This window comes from Cyprinus carpio, chromosome B12, assembly GCF_018340385.1.
Source record: "Cyprinus carpio isolate SPL01 chromosome B12, ASM1834038v1, whole genome shotgun sequence".
NCBI lineage: Eukaryota > Metazoa > Chordata > Actinopteri > Cypriniformes > Cyprinidae > Cyprinus > Cyprinus carpio.
Window position 1 is genome coordinate 1170502 of NC_056608.1, and position 21685 is coordinate 1192186.

The 21685-nt window shown below is 38.8% G+C and overlaps 1 protein-coding gene across 1 annotated transcript in view; it reads left to right on the forward strand.

Annotated features, from left to right (window-relative positions):
* The window catches only part of dnah9 (dynein, axonemal, heavy chain 9), a 101160-nt gene extending 80037 nt beyond the window's left edge, over positions 1–21123 (forward strand). Inside the window, 10 exon segments of the mRNA XM_042734899.1 lie at positions 1620–1813; positions 2362–2510; positions 2919–3046; positions 5986–6213; positions 8452–8643; positions 10463–10654; positions 12456–12626; positions 14853–15035; positions 16278–16667; positions 20733–21123. Of these exon segments, the coding sequence (XP_042590833.1) occupies positions 1620–1813; positions 2362–2510; positions 2919–3046; positions 5986–6213; positions 8452–8643; positions 10463–10654; positions 12456–12626; positions 14853–15035; positions 16278–16667; positions 20733–20960 (2055 nt within the window). The 3' untranslated portion in view covers positions 20961–21123.
* The last annotated feature ends 562 nt before the right edge of the window (positions 21124–21685 follow it).

Here is a 21685-nt window from a genome sequence, read left to right on the forward strand (position 1 = left end):
TCCTCATCAGATCTTAATATAGGCTCATTTGGCTGCTCAAACACATTCACCAAATCTGCTCAAAAACGAGATGAGCTTTAATGTCAGGAAAGCCGTTAGCTGAAGCTGAAGATGCTTTTATGTTGCTGAATAAATCACAATCCACATTCATGGTATGAGAAACAGAAGCTCGGACATGAGATCTTTGTGTTTTCAAATGTTTCATGTTTGGGTAAACTATTCATTTCTTATACTTCACCTATATACAGTAAATATTAGCTTTAATACCACTACTACTAATAACAACAACAGCTATTATTGTTAATAATGATTGTTGTTGATTCAGTTGTTGTTATTATTAATATACGGTAACACTTTAGTTTAGGGACCAATTCTCACTATTAACTAGTTGCTTATTAGCATGCATATTACTAGCATATTGTCTGTTTATTAGCTCATTATAAAGCACATATTAATGCTGTATTCTGCATGACCGTATTTTAGACCCCTTAATCCTACACTATACCTAAACTTAACAACTACATTGCTAACTATTAATAAGCAGCCGATTATGAGTTTATTAAGGCAAAAACCTTAGTTAATAGTGAGAACTAATCTCCTAACTAAAGTGTGACCTTATATATTGTTGTTTTGGGGGTGAACTGTTCCTATAATATTAGAATTTGTGTATCTCTTCATCGTAGATGCTATTAGGATTGAATAGTAATTATTATACAGAAAGCCATCACCTAGTGCACTACTGTACATCTAGCAATTTCTGTCTCTTCTAGTCTGTCTTGAAAACTTTTATGCTTTCTAAACGACTAGCTTGACCTTCAGTGCGAATCTTCAGGAGGTTTCCTGCTGTTCTCCAGCACATCGTCAGCGATGGGAATGTAAATCTGATCTCATTTAAGAGTCCGTAATGTGCTCAAATCTGCCATTAAGATATAGTGTTTCCCATAAGCAAGGCTTTCTGGGATTATGAGTCATCATCATTCTCCCGCCGCTTTCGGCACCTTCGGGTCAAGCCGAGACTCCGTATGAAAGAACGGCATATGTCACAGCGTTGTTCTTCCGAGAGGAGATAAATATAAGTGAGCAATAGGAAATCCTCTGTTCTGCTGCCTAAGCGCTTCTGAAAGTCTGCGTTATGAAGAAACACGTTCATGTTTACTCAGCAGTTTGTGCCATAAAGACACTTTACTTTGTAGTTCGATTTGATTAGCGCTTTGACAATGTTGTATCTGAGCTCTCTTTATTCTGTACATGTCTGTCATCACAACGTTTGATAAGATTGCACACCGTCCACTCAGCAACGTGCAAAATAATGCATACTAAATGAGTCATACTTGTATTATTGATGAAACGCTTAGCTGAGACATCAGATATATTCAGAAAGTCCTGCGGTGTGCCATGCTGAACTCCAGCTTTTTGCTAATTATTTTATAATTATTGCAGCTTTTATATTAATTCTGAGACGACGTGATGTATTTGGACACCGCAGGACTGAAGTCCATAGACTTGTGCATCAAGTGAACCTTTTTCACTTCCGCTGTGGTGTCTGTAATCAGTATTTTATCTCGTTAAGGATTTATTTAAACAAAAAAGGTGCTTATTTTATGGTGACGCTGTTTCAGGCTCTCAGTACGATGGAGGAGTTTCATAACCTGGACCGTGACATCGAAGGATCGGCTAAACGCTGGAAGAAGTTTTCAGAGTCCGAGTGTCCGGAGAAAGAGAAGTTCCCTCAGGAGTGGAAGAACAAGACGTCGCTGCAGAGGCTGTGCATGATGAGAGCGCTACGGCCCGACAGAATGACCTACGCCGTCAGGTCAGATGTCAATCCGTCCTTCAGCATCATACCTCAGTGTTTACAGACATGTTTTCCCAGGAGTGTGTGAATCTGTGTTTTTGCTCAGCTGCATTCATACAAAGCATTTACATCATTAACTGAAAAAAGTGTTACAAAAAAAAAACCTTCAGATTGTGATTCGATAAGGCTCTGATGAATTCAGTTCATTCAAAGTCATTTGTTCATGAATCAGATCTCAATTGAATCTGTCCCAGAATCTTCTGACAGCCTAGTCAATGGATAGTATTTTTTTTTACTACATTATCTTTATATTCGCTCCTTCCCGCTTTATAGATTTAGTAGTTCTGTGTTTCTACAGTCTGTGATGCTTGACCTTTATGGAGACGCAGGCAGTGTTAATATAATAAGACAGCACAGGCCAGTGTCTAAAACAATCAGTGTGCACAGATGCCCTGTGTGCTGACTTTGTGCTCTTTATTATGATTCAGAAGTGCAGCATTATTACAGTATGATCATAACGAGTTCTTCAGTTTGAAAAAGCCAAATACGATTCTTTCACCCTTCAGAGATTTTGTGGAGGAGAAGCTGGGCAGCAAGTACGTGATGAGCCGCTCGCTGGACTTTGCCGTGTCATATGAGGAGTCTGGAGCCGCCACACCCGTTTTGTTGATCGTTTGACTTGGAGTTGTCTTGTTGAAGGATGTGGAGAAACACGGTACAGATGCATGTGATCTCGACCATTTACATCATTTCACCAAAATGCTGCCGTAATCGGTCTGTGATTTTAAAGCTAAGGTGTCATTTTGGCATTTTCAAAATAAGCCTGTTAAGATCAGCAGATACCTACAATCTTGCCCAACACATTCTGTGTATTTGCTGTCTTAAACTAAACTTAATGTGTTTGAGAGAGTCTGTCAGTGTAAGCAGGCTAATTACTGTGTCCAGACTTTTCCTCAAAGGTTTATTGATAGTCTTGCTCTGTTTGTCCATAAATGACTGAGTGTGAGGCATCCGATTAAATACGACTAATCAGATCACACAGCAGACAATTACTGACCGCAGACAGCACCTCACATGACGTCAGATCTGATTGTCTGATTTGTCCTTTAATAACATCCTTCAGGAAGAAAACTGGGATATACGTTCGACAACAGAAATTTCCACAACGTTTCGCTGGGCCAGGGGCAGGAGGTGGTGGCAGAACAGGCTCTGGATCTGGCTGCGAAAGAGGGGCACTGGGTCATTTTACAGGTAAAACACACAACAAACTGCAGTAAAACCACCTCAAATCACACAGTTCTTCCTCAGGTCATCACTAAAACATGTGAAGATCATCATAACCAGACCCACAGGTCTGGAGCCAGTTCAGCTGTCTGGATCAGAAAACTTAAACCTTAAAAACTTTTTCATTACTTGAAATAGAATAAATGTCTAAAAAAAAAAAAAACCCACTGTCCAATAAAAACGTGCACTATTTATATAGATTCCAGATTTTCAAATATCTCGGCCAAATATTGTCTAACCCTAACAATCCATACATCAATGGAAAGCTTATTTATTCAGCGTTGAATAAATTGACCCTTATTAAGTTTTTGTGGTCCAGGTTCACATATAAGCAGCAGTCATTGCACTATTCCAGCAACAATTCTTCCAGAATCCCGCTTTTTCCTTCATTTCTCCATCACATACAGTACGCAAAAAAAATAAATAAAAAGAATAAATAAATAAATAGGTGGGGTTCTAACTCCAAGCTTGAGCCGAGCATTGAGTTCAATCCTCCTTCGAGGACAGCAAGCCAAGTTCGTTTATCATTATCTAGCAGGACTGAATGGGCAGGAAATCTCATGAATTATTCATTCATTTATTTATCTTATTACATTTGTCTTAATTTTTGTCATTCTAAGTCAGAGTCTATAGTCTAATTCTGTGCACTGGAAGCTCAAGACAGAATCTTTGTGTGTGTAAGCATAGATTGTAATAAGTTGGATTCTCATTCTAAAATGATTCTGATTCTAAATCTTTAAAATGAATATGAAAAAGAAGACAAAGTGCAGACATAAAAACTATTCAAAATATTGAAAATCTTTCATGAAAACTATAATAGCATCTCATTTATTGTAAAATAACACTGGCCTGGATGGCAGTGGTGGAGTGATGCTGTACAGTTACAGTAAAGTACCTGCTGCATCCTTCAACCTAACTGTTCACATTGCATTCAGCAGTTTCCTGATGTGCATCATTCTTTAGTGAATCGTTGTGTGCTTTCCCCCACATGTTTAGCGGTATGACAGTAGCGTGTCTCAGAAGAAGAATGCTGCTTGTGCATTAGCACTTAACTGGCAAAGCAAATGTCTGGCCAGCGTGTGCCTCCCGGCTGATTAATAACCTGTTGTGCTGTGCTGGGAGAGAGAAATGCCCCACACTCACGCCGCCGGCCCACGGAGGCAAACAGCCGCACTCCACTAATGAGTCCATTAGAGCACCGCCATTTCATCCCAATGTCACTGCGAAGGCAGCGTCCACTCGGCCACCGCTGTTCATTACACATATTAGTCTGGACACCGTCCAGCAGCCACCCAAATGTACAAATTGGCAAAATGGACGCGGTTTGATTAAAAAACACAATCGTGATCAATATGTCAAGAAAACAAGGAGGGCGATGGTCTGAATTCAGATGTTCAGATGTATCTAGATAAACGTGCTGCATCATTGAACGCACAGGAATGAGGCTCCTGCGCAGAATCACAATGACTTTTATCGACAGGAATGAAACTGCAGCAGAATTACTTGAAATCCTCCGGCTGATCCACCGCACGCTGCGCTGATCAGAAACGTGCTTTAATTGTCTAATTCGATGGATCCATAGATTCCCATCTCCGTACGGCCTTCCCACAATCTTCATCTGTCGTCTCATCTCCTGTTTCAGTCCACTTATGAATTCAGACTCGGGCTGGGAGACGGCGGGTCAATGGAAAGTTCCCCTCCAGTGAAGGTTAATTATATTGCAGCACACGGGGTCCCGGCCAGCAGAAATGCAGAAATCCACTCACCGTAGAGAGGCAATCAATTGCTAATACTAGAGCAGAAAATCCTCAGTCCTGGCAATCAAGTTGCCTACAGTGACCAGAGTCCCCCTCCCGCTAGAAATGTACCCTTTTAGATACACAATGAGAAGAGACCTGGAGAGCAAGGTGAATTCGCTCAGGGACAACTATTACTTGAAAAGCGGCTGCCAGGATAGTGTTTAACTTTAATGGCTTTTCTGGAAGCCGTTATCAGGCTTTACGGGCAGATTTAGCAGGAAAGACCAGTTACAACAGCTGTGTGAGGGAACAAATCCATTGAAATAATGAAATTATGATTCACTGGAAAGTACAGTCACATCAGTTGTGCATTTTTCTAATACTCCTTTTTCACTACAAATTATAGGATAAACTTTATCATTGGAGTGAACGTCAGAATCCCATTGTTTTCAGTGAATCAAATCACCTCCTAAATAAACCACAAAACATGACAGCGTCTTCGTATTTTACACATTGAATGTGGCTGAGAAATTGCCTGCATTTTACAGTTTCAGACGCAGCCATCGACACAAATCTCACCTGGGATAGTAAAAACTGCAGATGGCTCTGAAGCTTTTAGCTGCTGTTTCGTCTCAGAGAGACATTATGTCTGTCTGTGCCCTGGAGAAAGAAAGCCTTCATTTGTGTTGACAAGCTAAAAGTTAAAGGGGCACTTTGTTTTGTGGAGGCTTTCAGCTCATCCTTGGTACTTTCAAGTCATTACCAGCCAATTGCAATATTGATATCATTTAGAGGTTTATTTTCTTTCGTTTAAATCTTTCTGTGAATCAGTAGTGCTGTTATAGTGATTTTAACACTGTGACAGTTCATTCAGCACAATGTTATGTTCTGCAGATAACGGCATTAAGGAGGTAATTGTTTGTGCTGCTGCATTATCAGTTATTGTTATTTTCATGGCAAAGTTGTTTTTGTAACCAGTTTCTCTTTTATGCATTAGATTTTTAACAAAATGCAAAACATTGCAGTTTAGAGCTTAAAAGAGTACAAAACATCTTTACAGGATTTTTACATCCCATTTACAAAAGCCATACTGACAAATAACAGCATACAGCATGATGATGCTTCAGGGAATTGCTTGTTGTTTAAATTGCGACTTCTTGTTGCTAGAATATCCACTTGGTGGCTAAATGGCTGGGAACGCTGGAGAAGAAGCTGGAGCAGCATGCAGAGGGAAGCCACCAGAACTTCAGGGTGTTCATCAGTGCGGAGCCGTCCTCCTCACCCGATGGCCACATCATCCCACAGGGCATCCTGGAGAACTCCATCAAGATAAATAACGAGTGGGCCGTGTGTGTGCATGATAACCTGTGAGAAGCCTTTGGGAAGTTTGACAAGGTGGAGAGACCTGTACATGTTCACACCGCTCCAATAACACACGATGCAGCTACTCCACGGTCCTATAGGAAGCTGCTCTGGATAAATATGATCTTGGTTATGTTATTGCTTACATACTGCACTGACAAAGCTGAAGTACATACAGTATAAGTATAGTCACATACCACTACAAACCTATAATTTCCTGTTCCACCAAAGGTCACTTTGCACAATATTAGCCCAAAAAAGTTTTACCTTTTGTAATTCACTGACACACATCAACCAGCCACCTTAAAGGGTTAGTTCACCCCAAAATGAAAATTCTGTCATTAATTACTCACTCTCATGTTCCAAACCCGTAAGATCTTCGGAACACAAATTAAGATATTTTTGATGAATAGGATTCTTTTTTGCAAAGAAAACAAAAATAACAATTTACTCAACCATTCTTCTCCCCTGAGTTACTTCTTCTGCCATTTAAAAAAAAATAGTATTACAATGCATACGCACACTTTCCCCTAAGCGTAAACAATTCTTATTACGCAGATTATGATCATGTGCATGCTTTTCCTCCAAATGTAAACAACGCTGTTTATGTCCAATACGTTCTTGGGTACTCTTCAAAATGGTGGAAGACATAACTCAGGGAAGAAGAATGGTTGAGTAAATTATGTTAAGTATTCTCAAAGCATCGCAAAATTGAAGTTGAGCCACTGATGTCACATGGACTGTTTTACCAATGTATTTACTACGTTTCTGGACCTGAGAACCTTTCAGTTGTGTTGCTGTCGATGGAGGGTCAGATAGCGCTCCGATTTCATGAAAAATATCTTAATTTGTGTTCCGAAGATGAACAAAGGTCTTACTGGTTAAAGTTATTGATATAATTTTCATTTTGGGGTGAACTAACCCTTTAATGCTTTTTTCAGATTATGAATTGAAACGTTGATTGATTGATTTATTGATTGATTGATTGATTGATTGATTGATTTCTCTTGTTTTTTTTATTGTTTGATTGATTGTTAATATTATTGATGTTGTATCACTCTGACATTTCTGACGTCATGCCATGTGAAATATACCAAAATGTCCATTATAGAAAAATTGTGTTCAAGTCACTGTATGTATAAACTGCATTTCTATTGCATTTTTGAATAATGCAGGGGTAAAAGTGTCATTTTATTAACCCATGTCATGTTTTCTGTAAAGTCGCATAAATCCAAATTGTGCTGTTTTGTTTATCTTGGATCTGGTTAATACAATAGTGGCCATCTGCGGGGCCCGTTTTGCTTGTTATCAGAGAGTCTCTGTTTGTGGCGCTTCTGTTAATTAAAATTCTGCATGTGTTATCGACGAACCCGATCCGTGACTTTCCAGCTCACTCTAGGCCGATTTAGTGTGCCGATGACTATCTGCCAGATCAGTGCTGTAGCAGCACTCGTACTGTAGCTTTCTAGGAGGGTTCCTCCGCCGAACAAGTCACATTCTAGGCATGTACGCACCTCGAAAGTAAATCAATTGCAGAGAAAAAGGCCTAAACTGCTCTCAAACTCTAGTAAGCAGCAGTAATCCAGAAAATGACAGCTGCTTTCATATTGACCTTTTTAGCTGTCCTGGCAAAGAGCAGAGTCAATTGCTTCTTGTTGGCGTTGTCAAATTCAGGGCTAATGGAAATGATTTTTATCTCTTCATGATTGGTTTGATTGTGACAAGCCATTAAACGTAGCTATGGAGATCATAAACTCATTCTGTAGACAGATCGCTGGTGTTGCGTGCAGAATGTTAATGGATCAGAGCTTTAACTCCTCCTGCTCTATTATTAAAGCTCCTTAAGTCAGCCACACCAGCGCAGCAACATATAAGAGCTCACACTACTGGAGACACATTCATAAGCAGAGGATATTTGTTTAACGCCATTATTGGGTTTCTTGTGCAAACAAACGAATCCCATGAGGTGGAGATGCCATTTGGACGTCAACCCCACACACACACATACACACACTCTGATTGAAGTTGTTTCAACTAATGAGCCCAGCAATGAAAGCTCTGACAAGCAGTGACAATTAAAAAGGAATCTCAGCTCCTAAATTTATTGGAGTGGAGTCATTCTTTTGTCTGTCCTAATGCTTGGTGTCCAATGGGAACTCTGACAATGAAAGAGCACCGCAAAGGTTTTCTCTTTCAGCGCTTTCTCTTTGTTCTCCGGTCGGAGCTTGTTGGCAGAATGATAGCGTGATTCTGATGTGTCCTAATTGACAGGATACTCTGGAGATGTGTGCCCGCGAGAACGAGTTCAAAAGCATCCTCTTTGCCCTGTGTTACTTCCATGCGGTGGTGGCGGAGCGGAGGAAGTTCGGCCCTCAGGGCTGGAACCGGAGTTACCCATTCAACACCGGAGACCTGACCATCTCCGTCAACGTGCTCTACAACTATCTGGAGGCCAACACCAAGGTGAGAGAAGCAGAGTTAATTTATGTGAGTGTACTTATTGAACTAGGGAGATTGAAACGCCTGCTGACATACGCTGTGTTAAAAGAGACTGATGTGGGTCTGGAGCATGTTTTGTTAATCGTGTTCAAGTAATAGGCTAAATGTTTAAAATTTAATGTTTATGTTCTGAAGCATGTGTTATAATTAAGCATCACTGCTTGCTTTTATGGCAAAAACCCAGTGCTAAAGAGCTATGGACTCGAACTAGATCGCCATTTCCTGAAGGAAATAGCAGTGCGAGGAAGCAGAGCAGTGTTAGATACGTTTGGTTAAGTGTAATGATGCGTTAAAGCCATTGTCATGATTCTCAGCAAGCGGCATGTTTCACTCGAGTGCTGCGTATGACTATAGCTAGAAATACTTTAAATATACGCTAGGGCAACACCAATCACAAAACATCAATTACAGGCATAATTCATATGCAAATGTATCTATTGAAGTCATTGGGAGGTTTTCAAACCTTTAAAGAGATTCTAATGAGTAGGTATATCCAGCCTTATGATTTACATAGACTGAAAGTCAATAGTAGATTATACTGCCAAGATAGAAAATGGACAAATAAATTCACCAAAATAGACTCGTGCACTATATTCCAACAGCACGGGGTCATCAGTGAATTATGACTTAAATTTCTATCTGGGTTCTGAATGCTTGGGATATAGTGTGCAGTCATATAGACTGATTGTATGTTCTTTTTTAGGAATATAAACAGTGTTACTTTTAAAAATATTGCATTACTCCATCGAAAAGTAACGCATTACTTTGTTACTTTTTATGGAAAGTAATGCATTGTGTTACTTCTGCATTACTTTATGCCATCTGGGCTGGGTTTGCTTATTTGTTTTTTAATAACAAAAAACCCTAAAAATTATACTTTTGGCAACTGTAAAGGCCTTTTCAAACCAAAAGAGAAAATGAATAAACCTCAGGCTGAAGGAAGTGCCTCTGCAACTCACTTGTGATTTTTCTCAACACGGGACAGAAAAACAAAGTAGCTAGCATTACATATTTGAAAAAGTAACTCTGATATTTTGGTGTAAATATAAAAGTAGTGCATTATTTTACTAGTTACTTGAAAAAAGTAATCTGTTTACATAACTCGTATTACATATTCTTTACACCCAACACTGAGTTTAAATCAGCATCTAGATGTATTATATTGAAAACAGAAGCTCAGACATGCTAGATCTTGTTTAGTATTTCACAAAAGGAGGCAAATCATTTGGAAAAACCCCAACCAGAACATATGAATCCAGCGCTTTGTGCACTTTAATTATGCACATTTTGTTATGAGACTTTTTAGTAATTCAAAAACCACATTTAGAAGCTCTAATAGCAACAAGTCAGTGACTGTGGTTCACCAACAAACAGAGACGGGGTTGAATATGTAATGAGCTGCTGTTCTTTCCTACTCCTCTGACGCATTTCGGCTTTGCTCTCCAATCGCTTTGCCCACACTCCATCTCTGCAGGTCACAGCGCTCGCATTTACCTCCTCTCACCTGGGAACGGCTTCATCTGGCTCCGGCGCCGTGCCGTCACACACCCACATTAGCTTAATCACATTACTCAGAGTCGCCATTCAAACGCGGCTGTAACTCTCATCTGCAGGGGCTGCAGAGCATGACGCTCACCACACACGAGAGAATGAATGAGTCTCATATATCTCAAACACACTCTTGGGAGCTGTGAAACACCTCAGAAGAGCAGCTTAGAGCTTTCAGTGCTGTGGTTTAGTGGTTTAGACTAGTTTAGGTTTAAACTGTCATCTCTTCATCTAGGTGCCCTATGATGACCTGCGCTATCTCTTCGGTGAGATCATGTATGGGGGTCACATCACCGACGACTGGGACCGCAGGCTGTGCCGCACATATCTGGAGGAGTTCATCAAGACGGAGATGATGGAGGGAGAGCTGTATCTGGCGCCCGGCTTCCGTCTGCCGGGAAACATGGATTACAACGGCTATCATCAGGTAAAGAGAATCACCTAACCTAGCCAGTCTTGTATATCCAGATCTGTTGGACATAAAGCTGTGGGCGTGAGTGTGTCATATCAGTAATGATCGCAGTGATAAGTGCAGATGGTTAGGATCTGATGGAAGTGCAGTAATGGGTCACTACGTCTGGGATCAGACTGAGGCCTGTGAGCAGCTCGGGACTCTATGGAAATTTAAGACAAAACAAAATGATTTAACTTTTTTATATATTTTTTACACACACACACATATATATGTATATATATATATAATAAAAGCTGTCAAGTTTAGTGTTAATCACATAATATTTTCATAATTTATTTTGACTTTAGAATAGTGACAATATAAAATTCTTTTATTTTGGAAACAACGTTGTCTTTGTTTTTTGTTTTTTCTGCCTTTATACTGAATTTATGAAGGGGATCATAATATGATGTAAAATCCTGACATCATCTGATTTATACATCATCTCAAAAAATAAGCACACTTTCCATTGATGTATGGTTTGTTAGGATAGGACAATATTTGGCTGAGATACAGCTATTTGAAAATCTGAAAAAAAAAATCAAAATATAGAGAAAATCACTTTTAAAGTTGTCCATATTAAGTCCTTAGCAATGCATATTACTAATCAAAAATTAAGTTTTGATATATTTACGGTAGGAAATTTATAGAATATCTTCATGGAACATGATCTTTACTCAATATCTTAATGATTTTTTGGCATAAAAGAAAAATCGATTATTTTGACCCATACAATTTCTAAATATACCCGTGCGACTTGTGACTGGTTTTGTGGTCCAGGGTCACATATGTTATGCTGTTACTGTTATACTTATAGATATGTATAGGTTTTTTAAATGTAGCTTCAGAAACAATACAGATTACTTGATAAATTTGTAGATCATTTTGGAATTGTGTTGTGCGGTATGTGGACATTGATGCTTTTTTTGATTGTGTGTCTGTAACTTGTGAAAGTTAATTCAATTTCTTCAGGAATTTAAGTTTCAGTGGTTTTTACAATGAGAGGCCACACAATGTTGTAGCATCTTGAAATTCATTCTTTTTAATTTTGAGTGATGACACAAAGATGGCAGACGCGTCAATGTGTCTGGAGCGGTCGAATGTGGCATCTATCTATACATATCTATGGCTATACTGTGATATACTGAGAATGTACTGTAGGTGCCTGGGTTCAAAACCTGCCATAATTGTGAATTGTAAACCTGCCTTACTAATGTAGCCAGCGATCCACAGCTTTTATAATTTGACAATAACTCCTTTTGTTTTCCAAAAAGCCATACGAGTTTGGAGCGACAGGATGGTGAGTAAATGTGTTAGAATCATCTGTTTAATAGAAGATAATCTGTGGAAAGAGAGTGATGCCACACCGTTCAAAGTTGCATCTCAAATGGACATGCCTGTTAAGATGGCTGAGTTTGAATGACACTTCTGAGCGTTTTATGACATTCTGTGTGATTGACATGTTGCTCTCTCACATCTCCTTAGAGATTAGAACACTGCTAATTAACAAAGCCTCTTTTCTGTCATCCCGTCAAGTAAAAGGGGGTGCTGGGTCATGCATGGCCAATATTTTGGGTTCATCATTAGGATTGAAGGCTCGTGTTGGTTTGTGTTTGTTTGTGTGAATGTCTGTGATGGTCTCTCATCTGCACTGACACATCATAGACCAGAGGCCCAGTGGACTCCATGAATGTGTCTTCATGTTAGATGTGTAGTCCAGTCTAATGATGATCGCAGCTGCACACCTCATCACCTCTCTCTGGATCTGTCTCAGTACATAGATGGCGCTCTTCCACCCGAGTCCCCGTACCTATACGGCCTGCACCCGAACGCAGAGATCGGCTTCCTCACGCAGACGTCAGAGAAACTCTTCCGCACCGTGCTGGAAATGCAGCCCAGAGACGGAGGATCGGGAGAGGGAACATCCGGATCACGCGACGAGAAGGTTCTGGAGAAACGCTCACATTCGACTGAAAAACACTTTCACCACATTATTTAGCTACGATTTGTGATAGTGAGAAAAGGGGAAGGGAACATTAATATTTCAAAGTATTGCAGTATTTTACCTCTTGATACTGTATCGATGTTCTCACAGCAAAAAAAAAATCAATACTTTTTTGTTAAATATTCCACATGAGTGTTCTGAGGGAAAATGAGATGAACACACACTGAATTTCTATTTGATCCAAATCCAAACTCAGAAGTAGCTAAAAATATACTTGTACAGGGGCGTCTAGTTTTCACTGGGGAAACTGAATCTAGCAAGTGCAACCCCACAATATTTATACCATGGTTATTGGAAATGTGTAGGATTCTACATTAATTATATTCATTGTGTTTAGAGATTTTATGATAAGCGCTATATTCCCATCTGCACAAAATGACTGAAGACCAGTTTAATTTTGCACGAGTAGCATGCTCTTCAGCGTGTTTCAAACGGGTAAGAAATTTGTCCAAGCTGCTCCCACTAAAACGGTATGAAACCCATTTGAATTCTAGAAATAATTTACTACTTACTAAAGGAGAACGGATAAGAACTAACATCTAAATTAACCACACAACCTAAAAAGACAGACGAGGAAAACATCGTCCTGCACCAACATAAAGAAGACCTTTTAAACTACAGTAGTGATGACCACGCTAGAATTTACTGCGGTGTAGTGTACAGTAGTAACTAGTTACTGTGGTAAGTTTTGACTGGCATGTTGGTTTTTTCTTCAGCTTTAGCATTATGTTGTAGCTATATTTTTATGGGGAAGCCGTGGCCTAATGGTTAGAGAGTCGGACTTGCAATCCAAGGGTTGTGAGTTCGAGTCTCGGGCCGGCAGGAATTGTAGGTGGGGGGAGTGAATGTACAGCGCTCTCTCCACCTTCAGTACCACGACTGAGGTGCCCTTGAGCAAGGCACTGAACCCCCAGCTGCTCCCCGGGCGCCGCAGCATAAATGGCTGCCCACTGCTCCGGGTTTGTGTTCACAGTGTGTGTGTGTTCACTGCTGTGTGTGTGCACTTTGGATGGGTTAAAAGCAGAGCACGAATTCCGAGTATGGGTTACCATACTTGGCTGTATGTAAAGTCTGCTATTTTTCATAATGCTAAATTCTGATTTAAAACAGAAATACAGTAAAAATAAGCATAGTAATGAGGAGCCATCAATGTTCTTACTGCAGTAAAAGCTACAGTTAAATAATTACAAGAACTATGCAACATTTTCATAATTTATCCAGAGTCTGGGCCTTCTTGAATTATTTACTAAGCAATCAATTTTCCCAGTTATGTTATAAACCAACTTTGCATGTGTGAATGATATGTAAGCTACTACTACAAAAATAATTATTATAATAATAATAATAATGATGATGATAAAGATGAGCACATCTCAGAGTCTCAGTGTTAAATTTAACCTCATTAAACTCTCAGAGTGTGTAAGGGTTGCAGTGATCACATCATCAGAGATGGACTCTGAACGGCCCTCGTGTCTGAAGAGGTTCAGCTCTGCTCATTTCCCTGCAGCGGCTGCTTTCAAAGGCCTCTGACATTTAAGAGATTAGATATGGGAGTTGTGGAAGAGTGCTTGAATGCATTATGACAGCTGACCTTTTTTAGTTGTGTAAGCAATGAGCGCTTTGCATTAACTCCTCATGTATCTGACATAGACAAATAGATCTGCTGAGAGGATCGCGATTAAAGAGCCCAGACCGAGCTGTCATCTTTACGTTCACGTGCTGTGTCTGAAATCACTGCTTTGTTAGCTCGATTGTCATGTTTAATATATTTGTTCATTATTGTTAGTATTTATTCTATTGAATCCTTCTCATCTGTCCCTTAGCAGTAATACCTTCATCAATAACGTGATTGGACTTATTAGATGATTGCATTGCCTGCGGGGTAATTGAATACTTGATTCATCCTGCAAATGATCATTTCCTCTGTGTGCAATGTTCTGATTTACCAATAATGTTTCCTCAGTAAATTAGTCAGCCAAGAAAGATAAAAACACTTATGCTAATGAAAAAAAAAATATTACCAACCTGTATAATTTTTCTGTAAAATCATTATATTTGAATGAATGGATGACGTATTTAAAAAGCAGCACACTTTAAGGGAGTGATGTGAGTGTTCAGCGTGATGGATTGATGAGAGCAGTCGCTGACGTGTGTTTGTGTGTCCAGGTGAAAGCAGCGCTTGATGAGATCCTTGAGAAGCTTCCGGAGGAGTTCAACATGGCAGAGATGATGGGGAAGGTGGAGGAGAGGACGCCGTATATTGTTGTGGCGTTCCAGGAGTGTGAGCGCATGAATATCCTGACACAAGAGATCAAACGCTCTCTAAAAGAGCTCAATCTAGGCCTGAAGGTTAGACACACACACATGCACACAGAGACACACACAGACACCTGTAACTGAATGGCTTGCTGTAGTACTGAGTTTCCAACCCCTTTTGTCTGCTGCTGTACGGATCTCATCACCACATCAAATGCTGATCAGGTGGCTGAATGATTTTTATGCCATATTATTAAAATCTGATATGCAGTCAGTTATTGCTTTCTTCGCACACCTGCTGGAATGACACATCCGTCTCTTTCCTGGTGCTTGGTAACGGCAGAAATTAAATCGCTAGCGTGCGGGCGAGAGATTGTGTTGCTCTTTTCAGACCTGTTTTAACCGCATTAAAACCCTGAATGATGGTAAGCCTTATGAAGAAAAGACAACTATTAACTAACGCAGGATTCTGGCCTTGGCAGATTCAACAGGGAGTCGCCGAGATGATTTCCATTACTGTGGATCACCTACTGAAACGACTGAAGCCCTTTATTGTGTTGTTCTGAGACGCAACAGGGGAAAAAAAATCTAAATTATTCACATATTCCTGGATGTGTTTGGAGCCACATTGCACTGTGGGAAATATTATGTTACGGCAATGTGACACTGAGATTTATAGATGAGAGTAAACACATTTTAGATGCATCTTTATGTTTTTGCTGCATATATATTCATATTTAGCTGTGACTTTTCCATTAAAAAACAATTATGCTATATGGAGTGTGAAAAAACATGTTTTTAGTCTCTGTCATTTAAAGGGCTTGTGTCATGAAGAATCATATTTAAATTATTAAATTCAAAATAAAAAGCTTTTTTTTTTTTTAGACGAAGCAGCAAAATCGACTCTCAAAAGTCTGTTTGTTTACATTAGCACTGAACATTTTCATGGATGCATGTTGATTTATTCTGTCCACTTACTGTATGTCTGAAACTGTGACTGTTTTAGCCAGAAAAACAAATCACTTGACTAACATCTTTCATCTCAGGACCTCAAAAATTGATTATTTATTACCCTTTTTAAAGTTTTTTTCTTCAGCTGAATCATTGTACAGACCTCTACCTGTTTTATGTACTTTAAATGACAAACACTAGAAGGTCAATTCATTTGCCAACGTTCGAGATTTTTTTTTTTTTTATTACTAATCATTTTATTTGTTACTTAGGATTTATTTTTTAAACTGAACATTTGAAACAAATACATGTACATGTTCACACTTGAATCATAAATGATCAAGCCGCACTGTTTCTAGGCTGACCCATATGTTTCTCTCTCAGGGCGAGCTCACAATGACCAACGACATGGAGAATCTCCAGAACGCCATCTACCTGGACCAGGTGCCCGAGTCCTGGACCAAACGCGCCTATCCGTCCATATCCGGTCTGGCCATCTGGTTCACGGACCTCCTGAACCGCATCAAGGAGCTGGAGATCTGGACGTCTGACTTCTCCCTGCCCTCCGTGGTGTGGCTGGCCGGCTTCTTCAACCCACAGTCCTTCCTGACGGCCATCATGCAGTCCATGGCTCGCCGCAACGAGTGGCCACTGGACAAGATGAGTCTGCAGTGCGATGTGACCAAGAAGAACCGTGAGGACTTCAGCACGCCGCCGCGAGAGGGAGCCTATATCCACGGCCTGTTCATGGAGGGTGCCCGATGGGACACGCAGGTTAGACTCGCTGTTATTGGTTTTGAGAAGAAAGAGTAATATAGTTAAGTCGATTGTAACTGTCTGAAATGAGAGTGAGTGTTAAAGCTACATGACAGTCAGTGAAGATGTCTAGTTTTGTAGGATGTGTAGTTTTGTAGCAGGACTGCAGTGACAGGCTGTTTGCAGCATATACACACTTCACTCCAGTCCATTTCATCTAGCAGCAAATATTTGCAAAAAGAGCAAAAGCTTGGAAAGCTTGACATCCAGAACTATTTAACACTAATCACTCTGAAATTTTCTTCATCTCATCATCAAATTACAACCTTTCCCTCTGTCGTTGTGCTTCATAAATGAATTATTGCAAAATTGTTTTGTAGAGTAGATAGTGGGGTAAGATGTGCCAGTAGGTTCACCGCCACCGCAGACCATAAACAAACCCATAATATACAGATCCATGCCATTCAAATATATATATATATATATATATGTATATATATATATATATATATATATATATATATATATATATATATATATATATATATATATATATATATATATATATACATAAAAATAATTATATATATATAAAATTAATTTTTGGTACTAAATTTGTTAATTGAATGTTTAAAGACATAATGTCACAAAAGATTTCTATTTTAAAATTAATGCGCATCTTTAATGAAGCTTTACTGACGAGATGCACATTAATTATCGGCCGATATTTATCGTGCACCCCATTAAAACCATATAATTAATTTTATGGTTAATTATTGTGTCATGCGTCTCAGTCTTTAACTGATTGTGATAGTGAGCTTTGACTTCAAATATAGGATATACTAGCAAATGGTTCATATTAGAAATATTACTACAAAAAAAATCTTTTTAGACTACATTCACGTATTGTAAATATAGATTTTCTTGTCTGATTCGTGAAAATGTGGAAAAATAAATACTTCAAATAGGTAGATAGCTAGGTACATTTGATTTATTTAGTTAATTATTTAGTTATTTAATGACATAGCTATCCTGTCAATATTTCTATGGCTGTGTGTTCTAGAAGCATTCCAAACAGACACATTCATTTCATCTCTTTTCTCTTTCTCTGGAGGTCAGGTGAAGTGAGTGAAGTAAGCAGTGACACAGCGAGCTCCTCTATGCACAGATGAATAGTTCATGAATATTTTACTGCATCTGTAAGATTTACTGGCTTACATTCACACTGACTACATTGTCATGAAAAATTAAACGGCAGTTTTAAACACTGACCAGCATTTCTGATGAATGAGGCAACGGTTTCTGCTCATTTAAATCCAAATGAAAACGCAGATTTTGAGCTGATTTTATTCCCCGGCCTTTGAAGAACCCTAGAAGATCATCGACATGTAGAGCGTCACCTGAGATTCTCCAGCTGAGACTATAATGACACCAGCTGGATATTAACCAGCACTGTTTGCTTAATTTACCAATTGATTTGCTTAAATGAGTTGATTCTGAGAGCTGTCACTTTAACACTGGCTCACGCAAGTCTGCAGAAACACACACACATGCTTCAGCACAGACCCACAACAAAGAGTGTGTTTGCACCATTAGTGCTCTAATGAATGGAAATGCATGCGGCTTTCTGGTAATGTCTCTAAAAACCAGTTTTAATTACGCACAGGAAGATTTTAATCACTGCGCCCCTCGACTGTTTTCCGCCGTACGTCTTCGATGAACTTAAACTTAGAATCAGATGCCTTTTGCCCTTTGGGAAAAGCTATTCCAGTTTATCCGAGTGTGAAAGCATATAAGCGGAGATGGAGGATCTGGCCTCATTTATATGAATGAGATTTAACACCTATTGCGACGACATCAAACACATAGGCATATACATGATGGCCTATATACATAACATTATTCTTATCGTATAGTTATCGTATGGCTTATTTCTGAAGAAGTTCTCTTAGCTGATGAATTAGTGTAATCAGCTTAGAGAGTTTTAAAGAGACGTGATCATAAGTTTTCATGCCCTGTAGAAGATCTGACATGAGTTCCTCTAAATGTGTGCTAGATGCGCAAGGACGCCTTCAGTGTTTTACTGACTTTATTTATACAAAGAGTCATAAAACTATCAGTATTTAAAAGCACAATAAACTTTTACTGCAGCCGCAAGACAATTAGAGTGAAATCATAAACAGCGTCCTCTGTGGAGCACTGCAATGTCAACATTATTTGCATTTGTCCCTTTAATACTTGCAATCTTTGGTCTGTTGTTTGTGGAGCAGAATAGGATTAATGAATTCATGAACTATCCGATGAAATGTCCCGCATCTGATCTCCTGCAAGTTTCCCTGTTCAGAGAGACTGCGGTGTTACTGCAAGAGTTTTCAGTTTAGTGAAGGACAATTCTAACTTTCAAGATAATTCTGTAATACTGTCACCACCAACAGAAACTTAGTTCAGTTCAGTTGGTGTTTTTTATTTATTTTTCTTCTTCTGCAAACATGGAGCCTCTTTATAAAAATGTTCATTAATAATTAATAAACATTATGAAACACATTCAAGCTTTCAAATCTCATTTGATGAGCCACATTTAATTTATTTTACCAAGTTTCTATATGAATTATGAATTATATTACTAATTCTGATTATTTTTGTCAAGAAATGTATCTATTGCTATTGTCAATAAATAAACCTATTAGTGCATTATATCATCAAACACACCTTTTCTGCGCTGAAATCATATCAAATCATTATCATATAAAGGATAGTTCACCCAAAAGTTAGTGAATATTTTTTAGTTTGTTACTGTTTCATTCATTGTTTTAGTTCAGTAGGAAATTAGATCTTCGGAACACAAATGAAGATATTTTTTGATGAAATCCGAGAGCTTTCTTCTACCACGTTCAAGGCCCAGGCCCAACAATTTCTTCACGTGAACTGTTTTAATGATGTCTTTACTACCTTTCTGGGCCTTGAATGTGGTAGTTCCATTGCAGAACTACCACAGAAAGCTCTCGGATTTCATCAAAATGTCCTAATTAAAAAAAAGGTAATTAATGACAGGTTATAATTAAAAAAAAGGTCTTATGGGTATGGAATGACATGAGGTTAAATCAGTGTTTCAAAGGAATACTGCAGTGAATTAGAAATAAATATAATTTATCCATGCACATTATTACATATATGTATATTAGGGCTGTCATTTTTTTTTTTTTTTTTTTTTTTATTTTGAATATTCGTCGAATTTAAAATAAAAATCCACATGGAACTGGATAGACTAACAAAAACATTATAATGCAACAACACTTACATCGTCATCGCATCTCGTGCGCCACTGATAAGGCTGCCTACTTAACGCACACCTAAAATTCGAATGCAAAGTTTTTGTTGTTGCATTATAATGTTTTTGTTAGTCTATCCAGTTGAAGCCACTAGATATGGCACTGCTGCGTTGTTCAATTAAAACATTGCGGAAAAAGAGAACATCAATGCGGAGAAGATCTTGTTTACATCAAAACTGAAACCAAGCCGTTTACACAGAACACATATTTCATGCATTTTCTAGAGAGACATATATCACCGTGTACTCTGTGTGATTGGATTTCCGCCCTTTGTATTAAACTATGCATTCATACATGATGCTGTTTTGTTTATAGTTGTTTAAGCAACTTAATTAATTATAATTGGTTTATAAACATTATGTTAAATATTATGCACTTTTTTCACAGATAGTCATGTTATCTTATGCTTTGAATAAATGTGCATTAGAAATATTTTGCTCGATGCATCCTCTTGTGGCCTTAGAAGAGAAGCCAAAAGCTTTTCTTCACCCTAACTGAAATTATGCATTTTAAATTTGAATATAATATGAATATACATTATATGATAATATGAGCACATTAAAATAATATGTTATATTGAAATAATATAATGTATGCAATTATATTATGAACCTCATATAATGCAATATGTTTAACTGGTGATTTATCATGTAGAGTGATTATAAAGTGTTACCATGAACCTAAGGTTCCTTTAATGTTAAATATCATTGAAATGAATGATGAAAACTATGATCCTCTGATGTTTGTGTTTTAGGCTGGCATAATGGTGGACGCTCGTCTGAAGGAGCTCACGCCCACAATGCCGGTGATTTTCATCAGAGCCATTCCTGTGGACAAACAGGAGACCCGCAGCCTGTACCAGTGTCCCGTCTATAAGACCCGACAGCGTGGACCCACGTACATCTGGACCTTCAACCTGAAGACCAAAGACAATCCGTCCAAATGGACCCTCGCTGGAGTCGCTCTGCTGCTTCAGATATAAACTACCTGCTCGCATTTCACCGATGCCTTATTTGCACCTTTTTTAGAACATAGTATTTTTTTGTGTGTGTGTGTGCTGTTAGGAAAAGGCAAGTTCCAGTGCAAATGTTTGCACAAACACGGCGTGCCATGCAGTTAAATTAAAAGCACTTTGATGAACCGGTTTCATATTTGTTCAGTGTATTTTTCTTTCACAGATTTGTGTGACTCTGCTCTACTTCTGTTCTCTCAAGTTTAATAAAACAGGAAGCCTACAAATCTCACTTCTATAACATTCAAACATCTCACCCTGAGAAACTGTGGCGCCAGTCTGAAGAAAGTGCAACACCTCAGTGAATCCACCACCGCGGAAGTTTTGAGCTTGAAGGGTAAATTTTTTATTTTTTTGAGAAAGCTTAAAGTGACGTACAGAGACTGAGCTATGAAACGGGGCCATGGGGAAACAGAATATGTGGAGAAAAGCAATAAATCCATCCAGAATCCAATTACAAAGCACCGGGAAACGGAGCTTCATGTGACACACAGCTTCTGTTGTGCTCTTTATATTCATTTCTCTCGTGTCCCAGCGTAAGGGACAGCAGACAAACACGTTAAAGAAATAAATATGAAACCGACACAAAATATAAGGGAACCTTCTTCATTTGTTTGTGTTCCCATCGGTTAAATATGATGAATGTACTGCTCGTTTATTCATTCCAGCACAGCAGTAAAGAGTGCACTTTGTTC